This window comes from Dicentrarchus labrax, unplaced genomic scaffold (assembly GCF_905237075.1).
Source record: "Dicentrarchus labrax unplaced genomic scaffold, dlabrax2021, whole genome shotgun sequence".
Lineage (NCBI taxonomy): Eukaryota > Metazoa > Chordata > Actinopteri > Moronidae > Dicentrarchus > Dicentrarchus labrax.
In genome coordinates, this window is record NW_026136721.1 from 26,983,338 (window position 1) to 27,000,039 (window position 16,702).

At 38.3% G+C, this 16,702-nt stretch overlaps 1 protein-coding gene across 8 annotated transcripts; it reads left to right on the top strand.

Annotated features, from left to right (window-relative positions):
- Window positions 1-128: 128 nt before the first annotated feature.
- Window positions 129-16,286, top strand: LOC127355646 (interleukin-15-like). 8 transcript variants are annotated; one of them, XM_051386722.1, is made up of 7 exons: window positions 129-397; window positions 12,795-12,821; window positions 13,460-13,542; window positions 13,918-14,005; window positions 14,639-14,683; window positions 15,432-15,563; window positions 15,742-16,286. In XM_051386722.1, exons 1-7 carry the CDS (start codon window positions 329-331, stop codon window positions 15,844-15,846), a joined length of 549 nt encoding a protein of 182 aa, XP_051242682.1. In that variant the 5' UTR covers window positions 129-328; the 3' UTR covers window positions 15,847-16,286. The 8 variants fall into 8 exon arrangements, with proteins under 8 accessions (XP_051242682.1, XP_051242690.1, XP_051242684.1 ...); XM_051386730.1 differs by having other exon boundaries at window positions 13,460-13,516; XM_051386724.1 differs by having other exon boundaries at window positions 13,464-13,516.
- The last annotated feature ends 416 nt before the right edge of the window (window positions 16,287-16,702 follow it).

Genomic DNA, 16,702 nt, shown 5'->3' on the forward strand with positions numbered 1-16,702 from the left:
TTTGAAATTAAAAGATGGTTTTGCTTGATATGACTAAATGACCAATTATAATCTCCAATTAAAAAAAAAACAAAAAAACAGTCCTAACACGTACTGATGTGTAAGTGACGACTCAGAGGAGGAGTGAACTTAAAATATGACGATAGCAGCAGGGCGTGTGTGAAATCTTTGGAGCGACATCTGGATCACGCTCGCTCCACTTAAGTGTTAATGAAACTGGACTCGGATCAATGAGACAAAGGAGCTTTATCATAACACATGAAATGCAAAAATGTGATCTTTGCCTGTTGCTCCGCTGGGTAGGAGAACAACCGCTGCCGTTACGCAGATGACAGCCCTTATGTCGGCGCTCCCGGTGATCCTCGCCCAGCCCACATGCCCCGGAGACCAGCGAGCGGTGAGCTTACTTTTCTGTGTGTGAGTGTGTGTGTGTGCGTGTGAGGTGTAACTAACCTGTAGCCTAACTACCACTTCAGGTTTGGGCTTGTAGGAGTAGGCCTTCCAGTTTTCAATTTAGGAAGTCAGGAAGGTGGCAAAGTTCACACCGGCAGGACATGAATAGTGCGTAATGATCGGAGGTGTGTCAATTTGGCGATCCACGTGGGCCTCGCGGGAGATATTTAATCTGCTGTCGGAGATCCGTGCACCATTATGGTTATTTGTTCAAAAACCAAACAAACACAACACCAGTACTGTCAGGGGTTCACTTTCACTTTCGGTTGACTGTCGCCAAGGGCGTGATTTGAATCAACAAGCTCCTCCTGTTGTCACTGCAGACGGCAAAATATCTGCAAACATCCGCTTAAAGTGTGGGATAGTGAAGACATTTGACTGCAGTTTATTCACGATGACCCAACCGTGTGTTAGCTTTTGTAATAACGCAGTGAAGGACAGTAAACATTCACAACAAGTAAAAGTATTATCAGCAAAATGCGGTTAAAATATCATTAACTATGCAGAATGACCTCTTTTTTTAGGACAATATTACAAATATTGTTCAGTGGTGGAAGAAGTATTCAGAAAATGTTACTTAAGTAAAACTTCTGAGGATTGTTAATGTCTTATTCATCCACTATATTTGTACAGTCATGCTGATGTTTACACTATTTAGTATGGTGTCATGCTCTCTGCCTTGAGATGTGTACACCTTCTCCTATTCTACCTGTTGTCTGTCCTATGGTGGCACTCATTTTCCTCCCTGGGGAATGAATAAAGTATTTTGAGCAGCAAAATGTAATGTAGAGTATCAAAAGTAAAAGAAGTCATGCAGAAACACTCTTTTCAGCCTTTAATATTATTGTTAATACATTGCATTATTGGATATTATTACTTAATGTTGTCATTTGTCAATAGCTATCCAATAACACTTCACACTAGTGGTCAGTTGATATCAGTTGGTTTTTCAGTGGCCGATATTAGTCGATATTTTATAGAGCAGGGCAGCTGATGGCTGATATCAAAAGAAAAGTCATGTTAAATTCTATTGTGTAGGAAATTCAGGTTTTACAGCAGGTTGCATGAGCGTTATAGTAAAGGGCTCGAAAACAACGTATTCGCCACCTTCCCAAAACTCACAAGGGGGAATGTTAACGTCGTTCCACAGCAGCCACACTGACGAGGCTGCCTGCAGATGTGCCTGAAGACATTTTTTAGTGGCCTCATCGGATGTCGATTATCTCAAAATGCCAGAAGATCAGTCCAATTAATCACCCAACGGGTTAATAATAGTCCTCGTGTGTTAAAAATCTGAATCTGAAAAGTATTTAAAGCTGCCAAATGAATGCAGTAGAGTAGAAGTACACAGTAGTACTGAATCAAGATACTCAAGTAAAGTACCTGTTGTATACTAAGTAGCGATGATGTGAAGATGTATTGAAGAGAAGTCCGCTGACACCGTCTTGATTGTATATAAAGGTTTATTACAAAACAGTCCAGCATCAAAACAAGCACTTGAGAGCTTGGAGAACATCCAGCCAAATGAACAACTCTGTCTATTTGCGTCAAACCTAGACTTTTATAGGTCTGTTGTTTTTCAGAAGAAGCATCTATTTCTAATAAATAATATGCTAGAATTGTTGAATGTGAAGGGGGAGGTCAAAGGTCACATATCCTATAACTTTCAGATACCACATACCTCAAAATGGTACTCAAGTACTATATTTGAGTAATTAGTTATTGGATTATTATTATTGATTATCTTTAGGCAGCATTTGTTTTAATACATAAACATACTCTGCTTTAAATACTAATTTGTGTGCAAGTCCAGAATATACAATATGCAAATATTGAAGTTTAACTGCTCAACACAAGATTTCTCCTACCACTCTCAAAGTTTGTGGTGTTCTGGAGGTTTCAAGTTTTAACAAAACACTGGTGTAAGTTGCACATTGAAACATGACTGTCCTCCACAATTTATGCTTGTACGTACACGTCTTAAGTGAGATTTGAGGTGAGAAACGTTCCCGCTTCAGCAGATAAATAGGAAATCAGTCTTCTAGTGTCAGATTCTACACACACTCCAGATTATATCTAACGGTTGCTCTCCACTTAACAATTTGTAAGCAGCTTGATGTCATTGACAAAAACTTGCTGGCTGTTCGTGTGTCTACATGTAAGACTACAGGTGATTGTGCCTTTGTTTTTTTAATGACATGTCACAGTGAGTGATATGTCAGGATGTTTTATGTGCTGTACAACTTTTTTTATTGCTTGTTTTGTGTAAATAACTTTGTAATGTTGGTTTTGAGAAGTGCTTAATAAATAATCTTGTCTATTGTTATTATCCAGTATTATTATTACCTCAGTCAAAATACATTACAAGTACTATGAGAAAAATGTACTTAAAATATAAGTAAAAGTGCTTACTATGGTGTGTAAGTTTATTTAATGGACTGTAATTATATCACAAGTCATTACCATTAACTCGAAAGCAGCATTTTAATTTATCTGACTAATTTATATACGGTTGGATAGTCCTATCTAAGAAAAATATGTTGTTTTATATGTGACATCTTAATCTGCAAACAAACTAGTAACTACAGCTGTCAGATAGATGTAGTTGATTAAAAGTATGATGTTTCCCCCTGAGATGTAGTGGAGTAAAAGTATAAAGTAGCACAAAATGGAAATACTCAAGTAAAATACAAGTAAAAGTACAAGTTCAGTAAATAAACTAAGTTTCATTCTTTAACCAGCTACAGGTACCTTGAGTAAACCCGAAACAGATTTCACCCTTTTTCGCCCTGGTTAAGAAAGCAAGGCAGCGCTTGCATAACCTCAGGTGGCTAAGCAAATTTATTATTTCAGAAATTCTTCTTCACGGCCACAGTATTTCTGAAAACATGACTTGCTGGTCAAATCAAGCAGCTATTCGAATAAAAAGGCCCTCTGTTGAATGTTGTGGTGTGACAGATGTGAATCATCACCAGGCGGTGCAGATCCAGGGCAAAGTGGATCAATAATGGCATTCACCACCCCAACCACAAATAGTTTGAGTAGCTGTCCAAGCCAGCGTCTCTGCCCCATCATGGCCAAGACTAAGAGGCTCAACTCTCAGCACATATCCTGCACATGAGTTGCCCTTTAAAAGCTCACTTGTCCAGACTGCCAACGCACACACTGCATTTTGGTTGCACACTCCAACTTCTTTAACTCGCCACTTATTTCTTATTATGTGACCTGCTCCATCATTTTGAGTCACTTTGACCCAGAAACACATTTTGAGTTTTCTTCATGGCTGTAAAGAGGAAAGTCTCAGCTTTATGGCGATACCAAAATTATTTTTCTACTCCAAAAATTGTATGAGACACGCTCTTCCAAAGGTCGACTGTCACCAAACCTTGTTTTTGAGAAAAAGCGCTCTAAAGATAGCAATCAACATTCCGCCATATTCCAAATGAATTGAAAGACATTTATAGACAGTTTATATTCAAATAAATAAACTTTACTGCTTTACATAATTATAATCAGAGACATTGTATGCTACCATCGGGTCAGCCACCAGTGGAATATCTTCCTCCTGGCCTCCGTCACACTCACTTTCTTCGCCATCACGATCGGAGCCGGCCGGTGTCGGTAGCGCGAAATACCGGAGGTCGAGCCGCCGCTGTCACTCTCACTCTCAGCTGCCGGTGCGGTGAAAAAGTCCGTAATAAGGTCGATCCAGTTGTCGTCTGAAGTAGCATGTCTTACAGGAATTGAATTTAAAAGTTGAGCAATTTCGTCGTCGCGAAAATTAATTTTGTCTAGGCTGTCAATTTGATGTCATTTTGATGGAACGCGTCACTTATTTTCATAACAGTTTCTGTGATTTTGTTATTTTTCCTGCATATAGCTTTATGTTGTTTTTCTTATATTGATATTCTGTTACTTTGCCCTTTGTGCAGCTCAGCTGTCAAGTAGTTATAGTCTCATTTCACTGTTGTTGTACACGTAGATTAATGTGATAAATCTCTTGAATCTTAAAAAGTTTTTGCAATCCACTACATTTATTTAACAGGTATAGTTATTAATTATTCTGTAGATTCTGATACTACATATGAAACATGTAATTATCTTCTAAAATAAATTATCCATTGTTGTGGATTAAATTATGCAACTGCATGTTAATGTTTCCTCCACTCAACAACATGAGCTACTTATTATCTTTACTTCACCCATGGATGGTTCCCTAACACATGCAGAGTTTGCCTGATATAATAATGGGAAATTCCCATTAGACAGATGGTTTTATATTTTTTATAATATTTTTAAGTCTGAAAACATGTCTGAAGGAGATCTTTTTTCACAAACGGCTACAATATGTACACATCTAGGCATTGGCCATAGTTTTTCTCAATTGGTTTGATGCAGAGTTGCTTCAGAGTTGTGTCATACTGGAAAATGAAACGTTAAATCATATCATAGCAAAGCATTTCAGGGATCTTCAGAGCTCATCTAAGAATAACAATCTCTCTTTCTCAGTGACAGTAAGATTGTTTCTAATTAAAGTGTCTGGTTAGAGAAATCATTACGGTCTGTGTGATGTGGATTGTAACTGACAGGCAAGATATGGAGTTGTTTAGCACAAGAAATTAAGGCAGGTTTGAACTTATGATTTGATGCTCTGTGTTGAAAGAAAAAGAAATAAGTTTCTGCTGTCTTAAGTGAGGAGACACCAATATGTGATTGTGTTGGTTGCATGAAGAGATTTGAGAACACAAAACTCTTTAGAGTTGAAATAATTATGAAGATTATTGATCAATTGATAAGTTGCTCAATAGCAACTATTTTTATAATCAGAAATGGCAAGAATACACTTCTTCCTATTTTTAAGGTAATGAAAACAGACCTTCAGGTGATTATACAGAAATTAAAACATACCTATGAATATTATAGATTACTATTTGTTATATATTAATTACACCCTGGACCTTTAACAGCAGGTACAAAATGTTGCGCTAGAGAGACAACAGCAGGCAGAAGTTGGCTGTAGTGTGCTCAAGAGCTATAATAAGAATTTCCATTTTGAAGGGGTGAAGCTGAAGAAGAATTTCTGCCATCTAATCCTTCACAGCAGCCAGACAGTTGATTGAGATAGGTTACAGTACAAGTGCAGTAGACTATCATCTGCAAAGCAATGAAATGAAATCTCATGCTGTTTGATAATGTAGCCTAAAGGAGTAAAATAAAAAATAAAATTGGTCCTACAATAGAGCCCCATATTGATCAAGACTTCAAACCACTAATTTGAGACAATTTTCTCTAGGATTTTTAATGTGAATGGAAGTAATTGGTTAGAAAGATAAGAATCAGAAAAGAAGACACAGGCAGTCTTGAAATAATCAGGAACACATCTGTTAGATGGCGTTATGTCCAGTGGACTTGAAGATTCTTTGTTTTTGTAAAATAAAGAAAAAAGAATAGTAATTTATTTTTTCTTTATTTTACAAAAAACAATGTTATTAGATCCAAAATACGAATAATAAGAATGAGTATATAAGCAGTAAGAGAAAAAGTACATTCAAACCCTGTAGTAGTAAACATAAGAAAACAGGAATAAGAATGCACCTATTTTTACCAGTGTTGTATGAAGATATCCATCTTTAAGTTTAAAAATAATTTAACCTTTTCCATCTTGTAAATATCCATATCCAATTATTTATGTTAGGTCCAACATCAAGAGGCTCTTTTCCTGCTGCTTGCAGAACTTTTTTTTCTGTACCTCTCTCTGCCAGTAAAATATCTCTGGGCTTTAGAAACATGAAATATTATGTAAGAAAAGGATTACAAAATCTAGGTCTGCATGGGAACCAGTCCTGCTATAGCAACACAATGAAAACAGCAGTTACTGTTTGGCAACCTCAGTTTCCCACTAATGGGCCTGACGGATCTATGCACTTATTGCAAAATCATTGGGTACCATTGTCCTATATGTGATTGGTGAGCCTGCCGCTTGGCTCTTGTTGAACTTGACAAAATGAGAACAAGAGGCTCAGTTAGAGGACTACATACATAAAACTGTAAATCCTGGTAAAGTCTGTTTCTATTTCACACATTCTCTGACCTCCAACAGGGTCAGCTACACTGAAGATGAGAGATTCACACACTGCTTTGCTTGAATATGCAGGGATGTCAGCCTGAGATATGAAAACACAAAGCACTGGTTTAATCACAGAACTGTAGGACAACTCTCTGAATTATCTGGGAGTTGAAATGATTCGTTGATTTGTTGATCGACAAGCGAATTGGTCACTATCTTGATAACTGATTCATTGTTCCGGTCAATTTGAAGAAGATGAGGATTTGATGTTATATATTATATTAAACTGAATATATTTGGGATTTGGACTGTTGGTTGGCTAAAACTGACAAATTATAAATGAAATTATAATTATCATAATTAAACTCTGAACAAACAGCTGCCATGAGCACCATATACCTTTCAGGTTAGTGGTGCTCATGCACTCTGACTAAGGCTGGAGAGGTAGAATAAAAATGTAGATCTTATTGGCCTGCGAATATTGTCTTGTCACTCATTGTCAGACACACAGGTTCAATTCCAGCCCGGGACCTTTGTTGCATGTCATACCCCCCTTCTCTTCCCATGTGCCCGGTTTGCCTCTTAGCTGTCAAACTGTCCAATGAAGGCTAAAATGCCTTAAAAAAGATCACATTTCTCATTTCATGCTTGCAGGTCAAACTGAATTTACAGAACAAACTAAAAATGAAATAGGTTTACTGGTTACAGTGTGTGATCAATTTAAAATGAGCTGAAATTATAAATTAAAGGTCCAGTGTGTACCATTTAGGAGGATCTGTTGACATTAGTGTATAATCACCTGAATATAGGAACTGTTATGTTACCTTAGAATGAATATCTACAGGATTGCCTTCTGTTTTCTCAACCACCGTAGTTTCTCCTACACACCTTACAGCCGTTCTTATTCCCAGCTAGTCAAATACACGTGTTACGACCCGGCCCGTTATGGAGAGCAGCAACATATGACTGGGATAGTAAATGAGGTGGAATGTGACAACTGGTCAGGTTCTGGTTAAAATCAGGCGTTTATTTAACTAATGAGAGTTTATTAAGGTGACTATTGACACAAGTCAACCCCACCTCAGAGTCAAATGAGTCATGCTTAGGGGCAGATGCTACTCTCATGGTGGCACCCATAAGCTCAAAAATACAATGAACAAAAACAAATTAGCAGTTATTCTGCAATTTAAATGTCTCAAACAAAAGGGAGTCCAACTCTAGGTACTCTGAATCAAACTAAATGAATTCCAAAGATTCCAAAGAACACTGACTGAAACCACTCAGGCAACAGCCAGGCAATACTAGAGGAATACAAACACTCTAAACTCTCTAAACACAATAGTACGCAACCAACAGCGAGGCGAACTGATCTCTGGTTCACAGCCGCTCTGAACTGTGGACACACAAGTTATTTAAGTGCAGCTTGGGTTGATTGAAGACTGCTGATTGGTAGGTTCAGTCAAATCACAGCCACACCAATCACAGATGCCAGGGAACAGCAACCAGGAAGTAGGCGGTCTCAGCTCAAGAAGGACCAATCCTCGACAGGGGATCACGGCTGAATTGGCATACCCGGCAGGATCACTCATGGAAACAAATAAATACACACTAAAGGGCAGCCAGTGTCGGCCGTAACACTCCCCCCCTTAAATTACAAGCCCTTGCGGCTTTACGTTAAAGTTACATACATAACACATAGCTAAACTCTACAGCCTAGACAAAGCATCAGATAATATATTTACAAGGTTCAGAACCCTTTTTATGTCGGATGTCAAGGTTGAAGTCTTGTACCAACAGTGCCCACCGCATGAGTCGTTGGTTGTGATTAAACATGCGGGACAGAAAAACAAGGGGATTATGATCAGTGAACACCACAACAGGTAGAGAAGTAGACCCAACATAGACCTCAAGGTGCTGTAGTGCTAACAACAGAGCAAGGAGGGCAGCACACATAAGTTAACAAATACTGAATTCCACTTTTAGTTCGATGTAGAGGACCAACACAGTTGATAATCACCCGCTCGAATGGCTCTGCTATCACAGGAATGGGATGTAATGGCGCAGGAGGGACAATCTGGCTAGGTTTCCCGACAACCTGACACACATGGCAAGCACGGCAATGTTTAGAAATGTCAGACTTTAGACCTGGGGGGTATTGCACAAAAGCAGAATAAAGAAATCCAGGATAATTGAGCAAGCGCGGCTTGACCTAGCCTGCTCGGCGCATCCTGACTTAATCGGTTGCACGTTTGCCGAGCCAGGATGAAAAGGCGCGGCTATGTTAAGCCAGGTGTAGATAGTCAGGATAAGTGCGTGTTCACGGCATACTGAACTAGACCTCGCGATCGCTCACAGAATCACTGATGGGAACATGGATAAGAGTCGCGCTTCATATTTCACGGCCGCTGAACAACAGCTCCTGATGGAGTTCTATGAAGAGGTGAAAGATATAAGAAAAAAAGGCAATACCAATGCCATAATTAAAGAAAGAGAGAAAGCCTGGCAGACAATAGCGGACCGACTTAATGCTTAAGTAGTCCAAAACTGTACAATTAATAAACAGTGCTCCACTGGAACTGTCATCACTAGGCTACAATTAAAGGACCAAAGGAGTTACTTTAAGTCCACTAATCAACTGTTGTACACTTTGCTTTAAATGTGGCAAGTAGAGGTGCATGTTACTTAAATGTAGAGTATGATTAAGTGCAAACAATTATCCACAATGTGTGTCATTTAATCTATTTTTATCTATTTTATCTTTCTATCCATCATAAAGAACAAACTTGTCTGGCCATAAAAGGACCTGGCAGCAAGTTAAAATTAAATACAAGAACATTTTGCAGGCTGGTAAGTGACTCTAAAGTAGATAACAGTGAACAAATGAGGTGAATAGATTAGGTGTCTGCTGACATGTTAAATGTCTGCATGATTGTAGCAGTTTAAAAAAAAGCCCATAGAACTGGCACAGGGGGCAGCCCACCAAGCTAGGATATGTGAGGCAAATGGTTCCTTTATTGAGGTTCTCTGCATCCCCAACAGAATAAAGGCATCTCCCACTTGCAAAACATGCATGGCTTCGTGCCATCTGGTGCTGTATTTTTGGACCCAGCAGCCTACATAAATATCTTAGTCCATCACCTGAGAATCTGTATCTCTCAATGAGATAGTCATCTCCAACGGCCAATGGGTCTGCCAATGGGTCTATATATATATATATATATATATATATATATATATATATAGTCTAAATGGCATGCTGTTTAGGAAATTAATCTTTGAATATATGGAATGAAGCTTGGATATACTGATAGAAATGTGAGAATACTGAATGAAATTCAAAACCTAGTTGTATCCTTTTCATCAAAGTGATAGCCTTCTGGATTAGCTGGTTTTACAAAATGGTAACAGTTGAAATATTACAATACTTTCTGGAACTGGAAGACTTTTTTGCTTTTTCTGTCAGGATTTTGCCTGAGGCCTGTTGTAGCCGGCCTGCCACGATTAAAAAGGGAGTGAACTTCTTCATCAGGAGAATAGTATTGGGCACGGGTACTATGGGAAGGATTTTGGCCCGTACAAGCAATGAGTTAATAATGTCCTCATTGCTCAGTATTGCTGCCACAAGGTTCCTGACTGACTCATTCTCACTTCTACAAGATGGCAGCAGTGCCTTGATGACCAGTCAAGTTTCATTCAATATATTAAAAGATTAATTCAATATATTAAAAGATTCATTCCATATATTCAAAGATTCATTCAATATATTAAAAGATTAATTTCCTAAACGGCATGCCATAATATATATACACTATATTGCCCTTGTCACAGATTTCATTGAAAACACCTTTGCAACTTCATCAGCTGTGTTTTGTAATCTCAATTACTGCAATAAACAAATATTTATGCATTTTGACAAGCAGTCTTCATTAGCATAGCAATATAACACTTGGCCTGAGTAATAATACTACCACTTGAATCAATATAAAAAGACTGTTGCAATTACAAACAGCCAACAGATTTAAATGAAATGAGAAATGAGAATATATATATATAATATTTTAATGCAGGATAATTAAAATAATGCAACATACTTAGAAAGACCATGGACATGCTGTAAAACACATTAATTCCTCACAGGATTGACGGTGGAAATACAGGTGAATCACTAGGGTTAATCTTAGCCTGGCTGTTAGCCTGGTCTGGAGCAGGCTAGCTGCAGAGAATAAATCACCATAGTAACTTGGCCGGGATAAGACTTGAGGCTAAATTAAGCCAGGATAACCAACATATCCCGGCTTAATCCCTTATCTTGGTTTTGTGCAATACCCCTCTGGCCAATGTCGGAGGATGGCTTGATATGTTTTGGTTATGCCCAAATGTCCTGCCCACTTACTCTCATGAGCCACTGACATCACATGCTGGCGGCATCCTGCAGGAACAACTATCTGGTAAACAGAATCACAATCAGAATCACCAGTTACGCTCTCGACTGACTGGAAATGCCGCACCTCCAGCTAACAGCAGTTCCGGGCCAGGCGAGGGCGTTTCCTCAGCAGTCTCATCCTGAACAGGCAATAAGAAACACTCAGCCTCTTCCTTCTCCTCTTTGTCACCTGAAAAAACTGACATAAATAAACTGTCAGACAACGAAACTTCACGATCATCTGGGCTAATTTCATGGGAGCGAGAGAGAGTTACAGCGCAGGCTGGAAATACATTCGAGGGTGTCTGATCTGATGTCCGAATCCCATCACACTGGGGTTGATCTAGGACTTCTAGTCGTTCCCCATCAGGAGTACGATACCGGGGATTGGCAGTTCAGGACAAACCGCTACTGGGAAGAATCCAGTAACAAGGGAGGACTTAATATGGACGCGGTGCACTGGCCGTGGCACATAACCCATTTCAACTCCTCTAAGAACTGAACTGTAATGACAAGCAGAGTTATCAGAAAAAGGCAGAGCTGACGCCAGAATAACAGATTGAGAGAACCCAGTATCTCGCAAAGCCTGTATGGAGTGTCTATCAGCTGACTCACCAGTCAGTGACACAAAGGCATCAAATACGAATGGCTTAAAACAGTCATCGATTTTCTGGTCAGATGAGTTAGTGTTCACACCACAATCTGCTTTAAACAGTCCTCAGCTCTTTGCGTTTTAGTGTCAAACAATTTGCAATGACATGGCCGACCTGGTGGCAGTAATAACATTCCCTTTCCTCTTTCGGCCCACGTGGATTAGAGGATCTGGGAGGAGAGGAGGAACGTGAGACAGCAGAGACTGGAGAAAAAGCTGATTTATGGGTTAACACATGCTCATCAGCCAGCACAGCGGCAGCAGAAAGTGTACCTACTTTCTGTTTAATCAGGTACACAACAATACGTTCAGACAAACACGTCTTAAAGTCCTCTAACAGGATCAGCTCTCTCAATGCATTGAAATCACTAACTTTACATGTTGCACACCATTTATCAAACAGAGTTCCCTTCTCATGGGCAAACTCAACATAGGTCCGAGCAGAAGTTTTCTTGTGACCTCGAAACTTCTGTCAGTATGCTTCAGGCACAAGTTCATATGCTCGTAAGATAGCCGTCTTAGCAGTTTCATAATCTAAGCTATCTTCAACAGGGAGTGCAGCCATAGCATCCTGAGCTTTACCATGCATTTTACACTGAAGCAGAAGCGTCCATACTTCTGGTGGCCATTGTAAAGCAACAGCTATCCTCTCAAACACATTGAAATAGGAGTCAACTTCATTATCCCAAAATACAGGTACTAAAGCCACATGCTTACTAATGTCAAACACTATTTTAGGTGAACTGGTGGAGGTGGTGGAAGGTGGTGACATACCTGAGCCTCTAGTAGCATTCCGCCCCGTGTCAGAAGCCTCAAGCTCGAGTTGTCTCAGTCTCACTGCCCTCTCAGTCTCAGCCTGAAGTTCAGCTTTTCTTATTTCCAACTGGAGCTGGAGCTTGGACTGAGTCTCCTGTCATGAGATTCCAGTTGCAACCGAGCCAGCCAACTTTAAGCCGTGCTTCAGTATTGCCAGTACTGCTCTGTGGGGAAAGATCATACTTAGGCAGAGTAAATGGGGTCTTCCCTCGCTTACCTGCCTGGTAGACTTTCCCAGAGTCTGAGGGTGTCTCAGTACTTGGACCACTCTCTGCTTCTGCTGAGGAACTGGGAAGAGACACAGACTCCAACTGCTCAGTCAAAGTAATCACACCCTGTTCCACCAATCCACTAATCACTCGTTCTCTAATTTCTTTTTTAAGCATGGACCTGACAAAGGGAATATTGAAGTGAGTAGCTATCTCCACTAAATCATCCTTCCTACAACTATGTACTTGTTCAACAGTAGGATGTTCTACAAATGTATCCAAATTAAACTTTTCTGCCATGGTGCTCAGTAGCCAGCAGCACTCACTCAAGCAGACAGCTGAATCCACTAATGAGCTCACTTAACTTACCTAGTAGTCAAAGGAGCTCAGCAAACTCTCACCAATTAATTAAACAGCTGAATTGGGGATCACAGCTGAATTGGCATACCCGGCAGGATCACTCATGGAAACAAATAATAAATACACACTAAAGGGCAGCCAGTGTCAGCCGTAACAACATGCAACTAGTGTTCAGTTAGTTGCAGTCTGCAACTTCACCACTAGATGCCACCAAATACTTCAAACTGGTCCTATAAAATATGAAAGAAAAATACTTTCTTTGTTGCCATGGGTCTTATGTTTGCATTTGTGACCTTCTAAAAAACATGTGGTTTAGTTTTATCAGATTGATAACTATAATATCAAAGGACTATGCTCTTAAATAAAGTATTATAAAGGCAAATTTACTTTATTAACCAAAATGTCTTCTCTTAACACTCTCATTAAAGCTTTACCAACCCAAAGGATGACATACTAACATTTCCTTGTATTATTTCTAGAAAGACGTCCTGTTCCAGTCGACCTGTAACCTGTGCCGAGAGAGTCACAAAACTCAGGTCTGGCTTTGTTTCTTAATTCTGAGGTAGGCATACAGTGTTTGTCAAAAAGTTACATGTTGGTTATCATAAATATTGGATATCATAAGTCAGATATTATATGTTATTCATGAGAGAAAATATTAGCAACAAAGGATACTTTTTGTTTATAGTTTTGTGAAGTGAAAAAAGGGTCTGAATGAGAAAACAATCATCTACAAATTAATTTACTGTTGAGAAAAGTATCTGCAAGATACAACTTGAAGCTGAGTCATTTGCATAATGTAACAGTGGGTCAGTAAAATACACACTAGTTTTTAAACATCTGTCTGCTTTCATAGCCACTGTTGCAAGAACTCAAAACATCAAAAAGATGTCATTCTTATAAATAAAATGCATTGTATCTCTTCACTCTCTTAAAGCTTCTTGAGTCCATTTACGTGTGCTGCTTCTGTGCCTGATGTAACAGAGGTAAAGATTTGCTTGAACAGGCTGAAACCCGCCATTGAGGTGAGAGAAGGTATCAAATAAAATAAAATTTTGATTATGTTCATCTTTAACACTCATACGAATACCTTTATTTGTACATGTTCAATGTTCCATATAAATATACATAGGAAGAAAATATAAAATATAAACATGGAATATAAATAAAATATTGTGTTTTATACTGTAGAAACCTTCATATTTTTATATTCACTGATACTTTGTTGACTTCTACACATGTAGTGGATAGTTTATTTTTTACTTAAAGGTCCAGTGTGTAACATTTAGTAGGATCTATTGGCAGAAATGGAAGATAATATTCATAGGTATGTTTTCATTTGTGTGTAATGACCTGATTATAGGAATCGTTACATTGTTTGAGAATGAGCTCATTATATCTACAGGCGTCCGTCATGGAGTCCGCCATGCTTCTACAGTAGCCCAGAACAGACAAACCAAATACTGGCTCTAGATAGGGGAGGTTTTTTCACGCATTTCACAACCACCGTAGTTTATCCTTTGTGCTTAGAACGGTAGAGTGAAGTGAGGGAGTTGCGATCTGCAATTATACCGCTAGATGCGACTAAATCCTACACTGGACCTTTTAATATTTGATTCAATTATTAAAAACTATAATTTGTCTCATTTTATTTTCAGAAATCTGACGCTATGCTGTATGCTCCATCAGGTGATGACATTAAAGTAAGTTAAGTACATGTTGAAATGTGCGTTTTGAGTTACTTACTGTTACATTTATAGAAGACGGCACAAGAAGTCACTTTGTATGTATTATGTATAGAAGACTGCACTAATGTTTACATTTCAACTGCACTATATATACTGCACTACTTGCAGAACTCTGCACTGCAATGTTCAGTATATATCAGTTATATATTTTTTATAGGTGTCAGGAAATAGACGCTTTATTTATTATATATTTGATTTATTTTTCTCTAATTTAGATTTTTGATTGCTGTTTGTTGTGTGACTGCCACACAGTTTTGTTGTACCATATGCAATGACAGTAAAGGAATTATATTCTTTTCTATCTTGATTTGTGAACATGATCAAGTTGCTGCCTTTAAGCTGTTAAAGGTCCAGTTTGTAGGATTTAGTGACATCTGGTACAGTTTGAGATTGCAACTCGCTCGCTTCACCCACCCCTTCCAAGCGTGAAGGAGAAACAACAGTGAATGTGAATCATGTGAAAAACGTAAACACCCCTATCAAGAACCAGTAGCATGGCAAACTCCATGGAAGGCATCCCAACAAATAAAAACATACCTATAAATATTATATTCCATTTCTCCTTATAGATCCTCCTAAATGTTTCACACTGGACCTTTAATACTTGCATAATGAACGCCATGACAGCTACAAATTACTACAATGTAATTAATCTGTAAATGTATGTGACCATACAGAACTTCTCTCTCTCTCTCTCTCCTAGGAGAGCTGTAAAATCACGTCGCTCAGATGTTACATGTTGGAGTTGATAATGGTCGCCGGTGAAGAAGAAATTATGAATAATGATACAGAATGCATCATGGATTTCAATGACACACTGCCTACAGTTGAATCTGTAAGTCCTGTTTATATGGTTGTAAATATCCTCATAAATCAATGCTGGTACTTTTTTCAATGCAATCTACTACAGTACACAAATCTAGTGTCATAATAGCTTTTTATTTCTTTACTTTAAAAAATATGTATTTTATTGATGTTTAAATATGTGTTATTGTGTCTCTTTTGAATCTTAGGTTGTCTGTCCACCATGCGAAGCATACTCACTTGAAAATATTACAATATTCCTGGAAAGACTAAATACACTTTTGGAAAACATGGCTACATTGGCGAACACGTAATATGGTGTAAATATTATAAGCTAAGAATGTGTATTTGTATATATTTGTAAAGAATTATGGCTCTTGTGATTTTTATTTTTTAAATATTACATTGTAACTGTGTAAACCTGTGACAAACCATGCCGTCCTGTATTTTATAATATAGACATACCACACTAAATTTGATGTGTAATATAACAGTTTAAATGTATAGGATGAAAGTACATCTTATTGTCTGTACAGAATAAGTCTCTCCGTCACTGTGTATCACAATCTGCCTTTCCGTTGTACAGTTTTAAAAAAAGTATAAGGAAGTACCGTAAAAAGGCATCATGTACTGTATATACAGAATGTATATTATTAACCTCACTGCTAAACACTATTGAATGTAATACCTATTATACAGTATCCAGTATCTTGAGAATAGTTGTTATACTCCAGTAAATAATATCCCAACTGTATAGTCTTTCATTTTATTTCTCTTATCTTTAAGTTTACCGTACCATTTAGAACTCTGTAAAGTTAGTGCTACTAGAGGTAAAAAACTCCATAGGTTACTTTTAAGTAAGTGAAAAAAAGAAGAGAACATTATGATCTTCCTGTGCTCTTCATTGGTCTCATCATATGATCCTCTGTGTGGAATTTGACACTGGAGAGCTGAAATGGAAGAATGACAAAACCACTTTATAAATTACCTTAAAGTAAGTCCATGAGGAGTAGCAGGTAAGTTATAAGGAATAAGCCAGAAATGATGGTAGCCTGCTGTTACTAGCTGCTCATACAAATGTATTCTCAGGTAATCCATTTTTGTGGAGACTGTGCCTTACAAAGAGTAAGTTGATTCCTTGCAACAGGTGTTAATAATGATGGCTCTGTG

What these genes read in the sequence shown, in the direction of transcription:
- LOC127355646 (XM_051386722.1), top strand. Translation starts at nt 329, where the DNA reads ATGACAGCCCTTATGTCGGCGCTCCCGGTGATCCTCGCCCAGCCCACA. An exon ending in CTTTGTTTCTTAATTCTGAG is followed by an intron (nt 13,543 to 13,917) that starts GTAGGCATACAG and finishes ACTCTCTTAAAG; the next exon opens with CTTCTTGAGTCCATTTACGT. An exon ending in GGCTGAAACCCGCCATTGAG is followed by an intron (nt 14,006 to 14,638) that starts GTGAGAGAAGGT and finishes TTTTATTTTCAG; the next exon opens with AAATCTGACGCTATGCTGTA.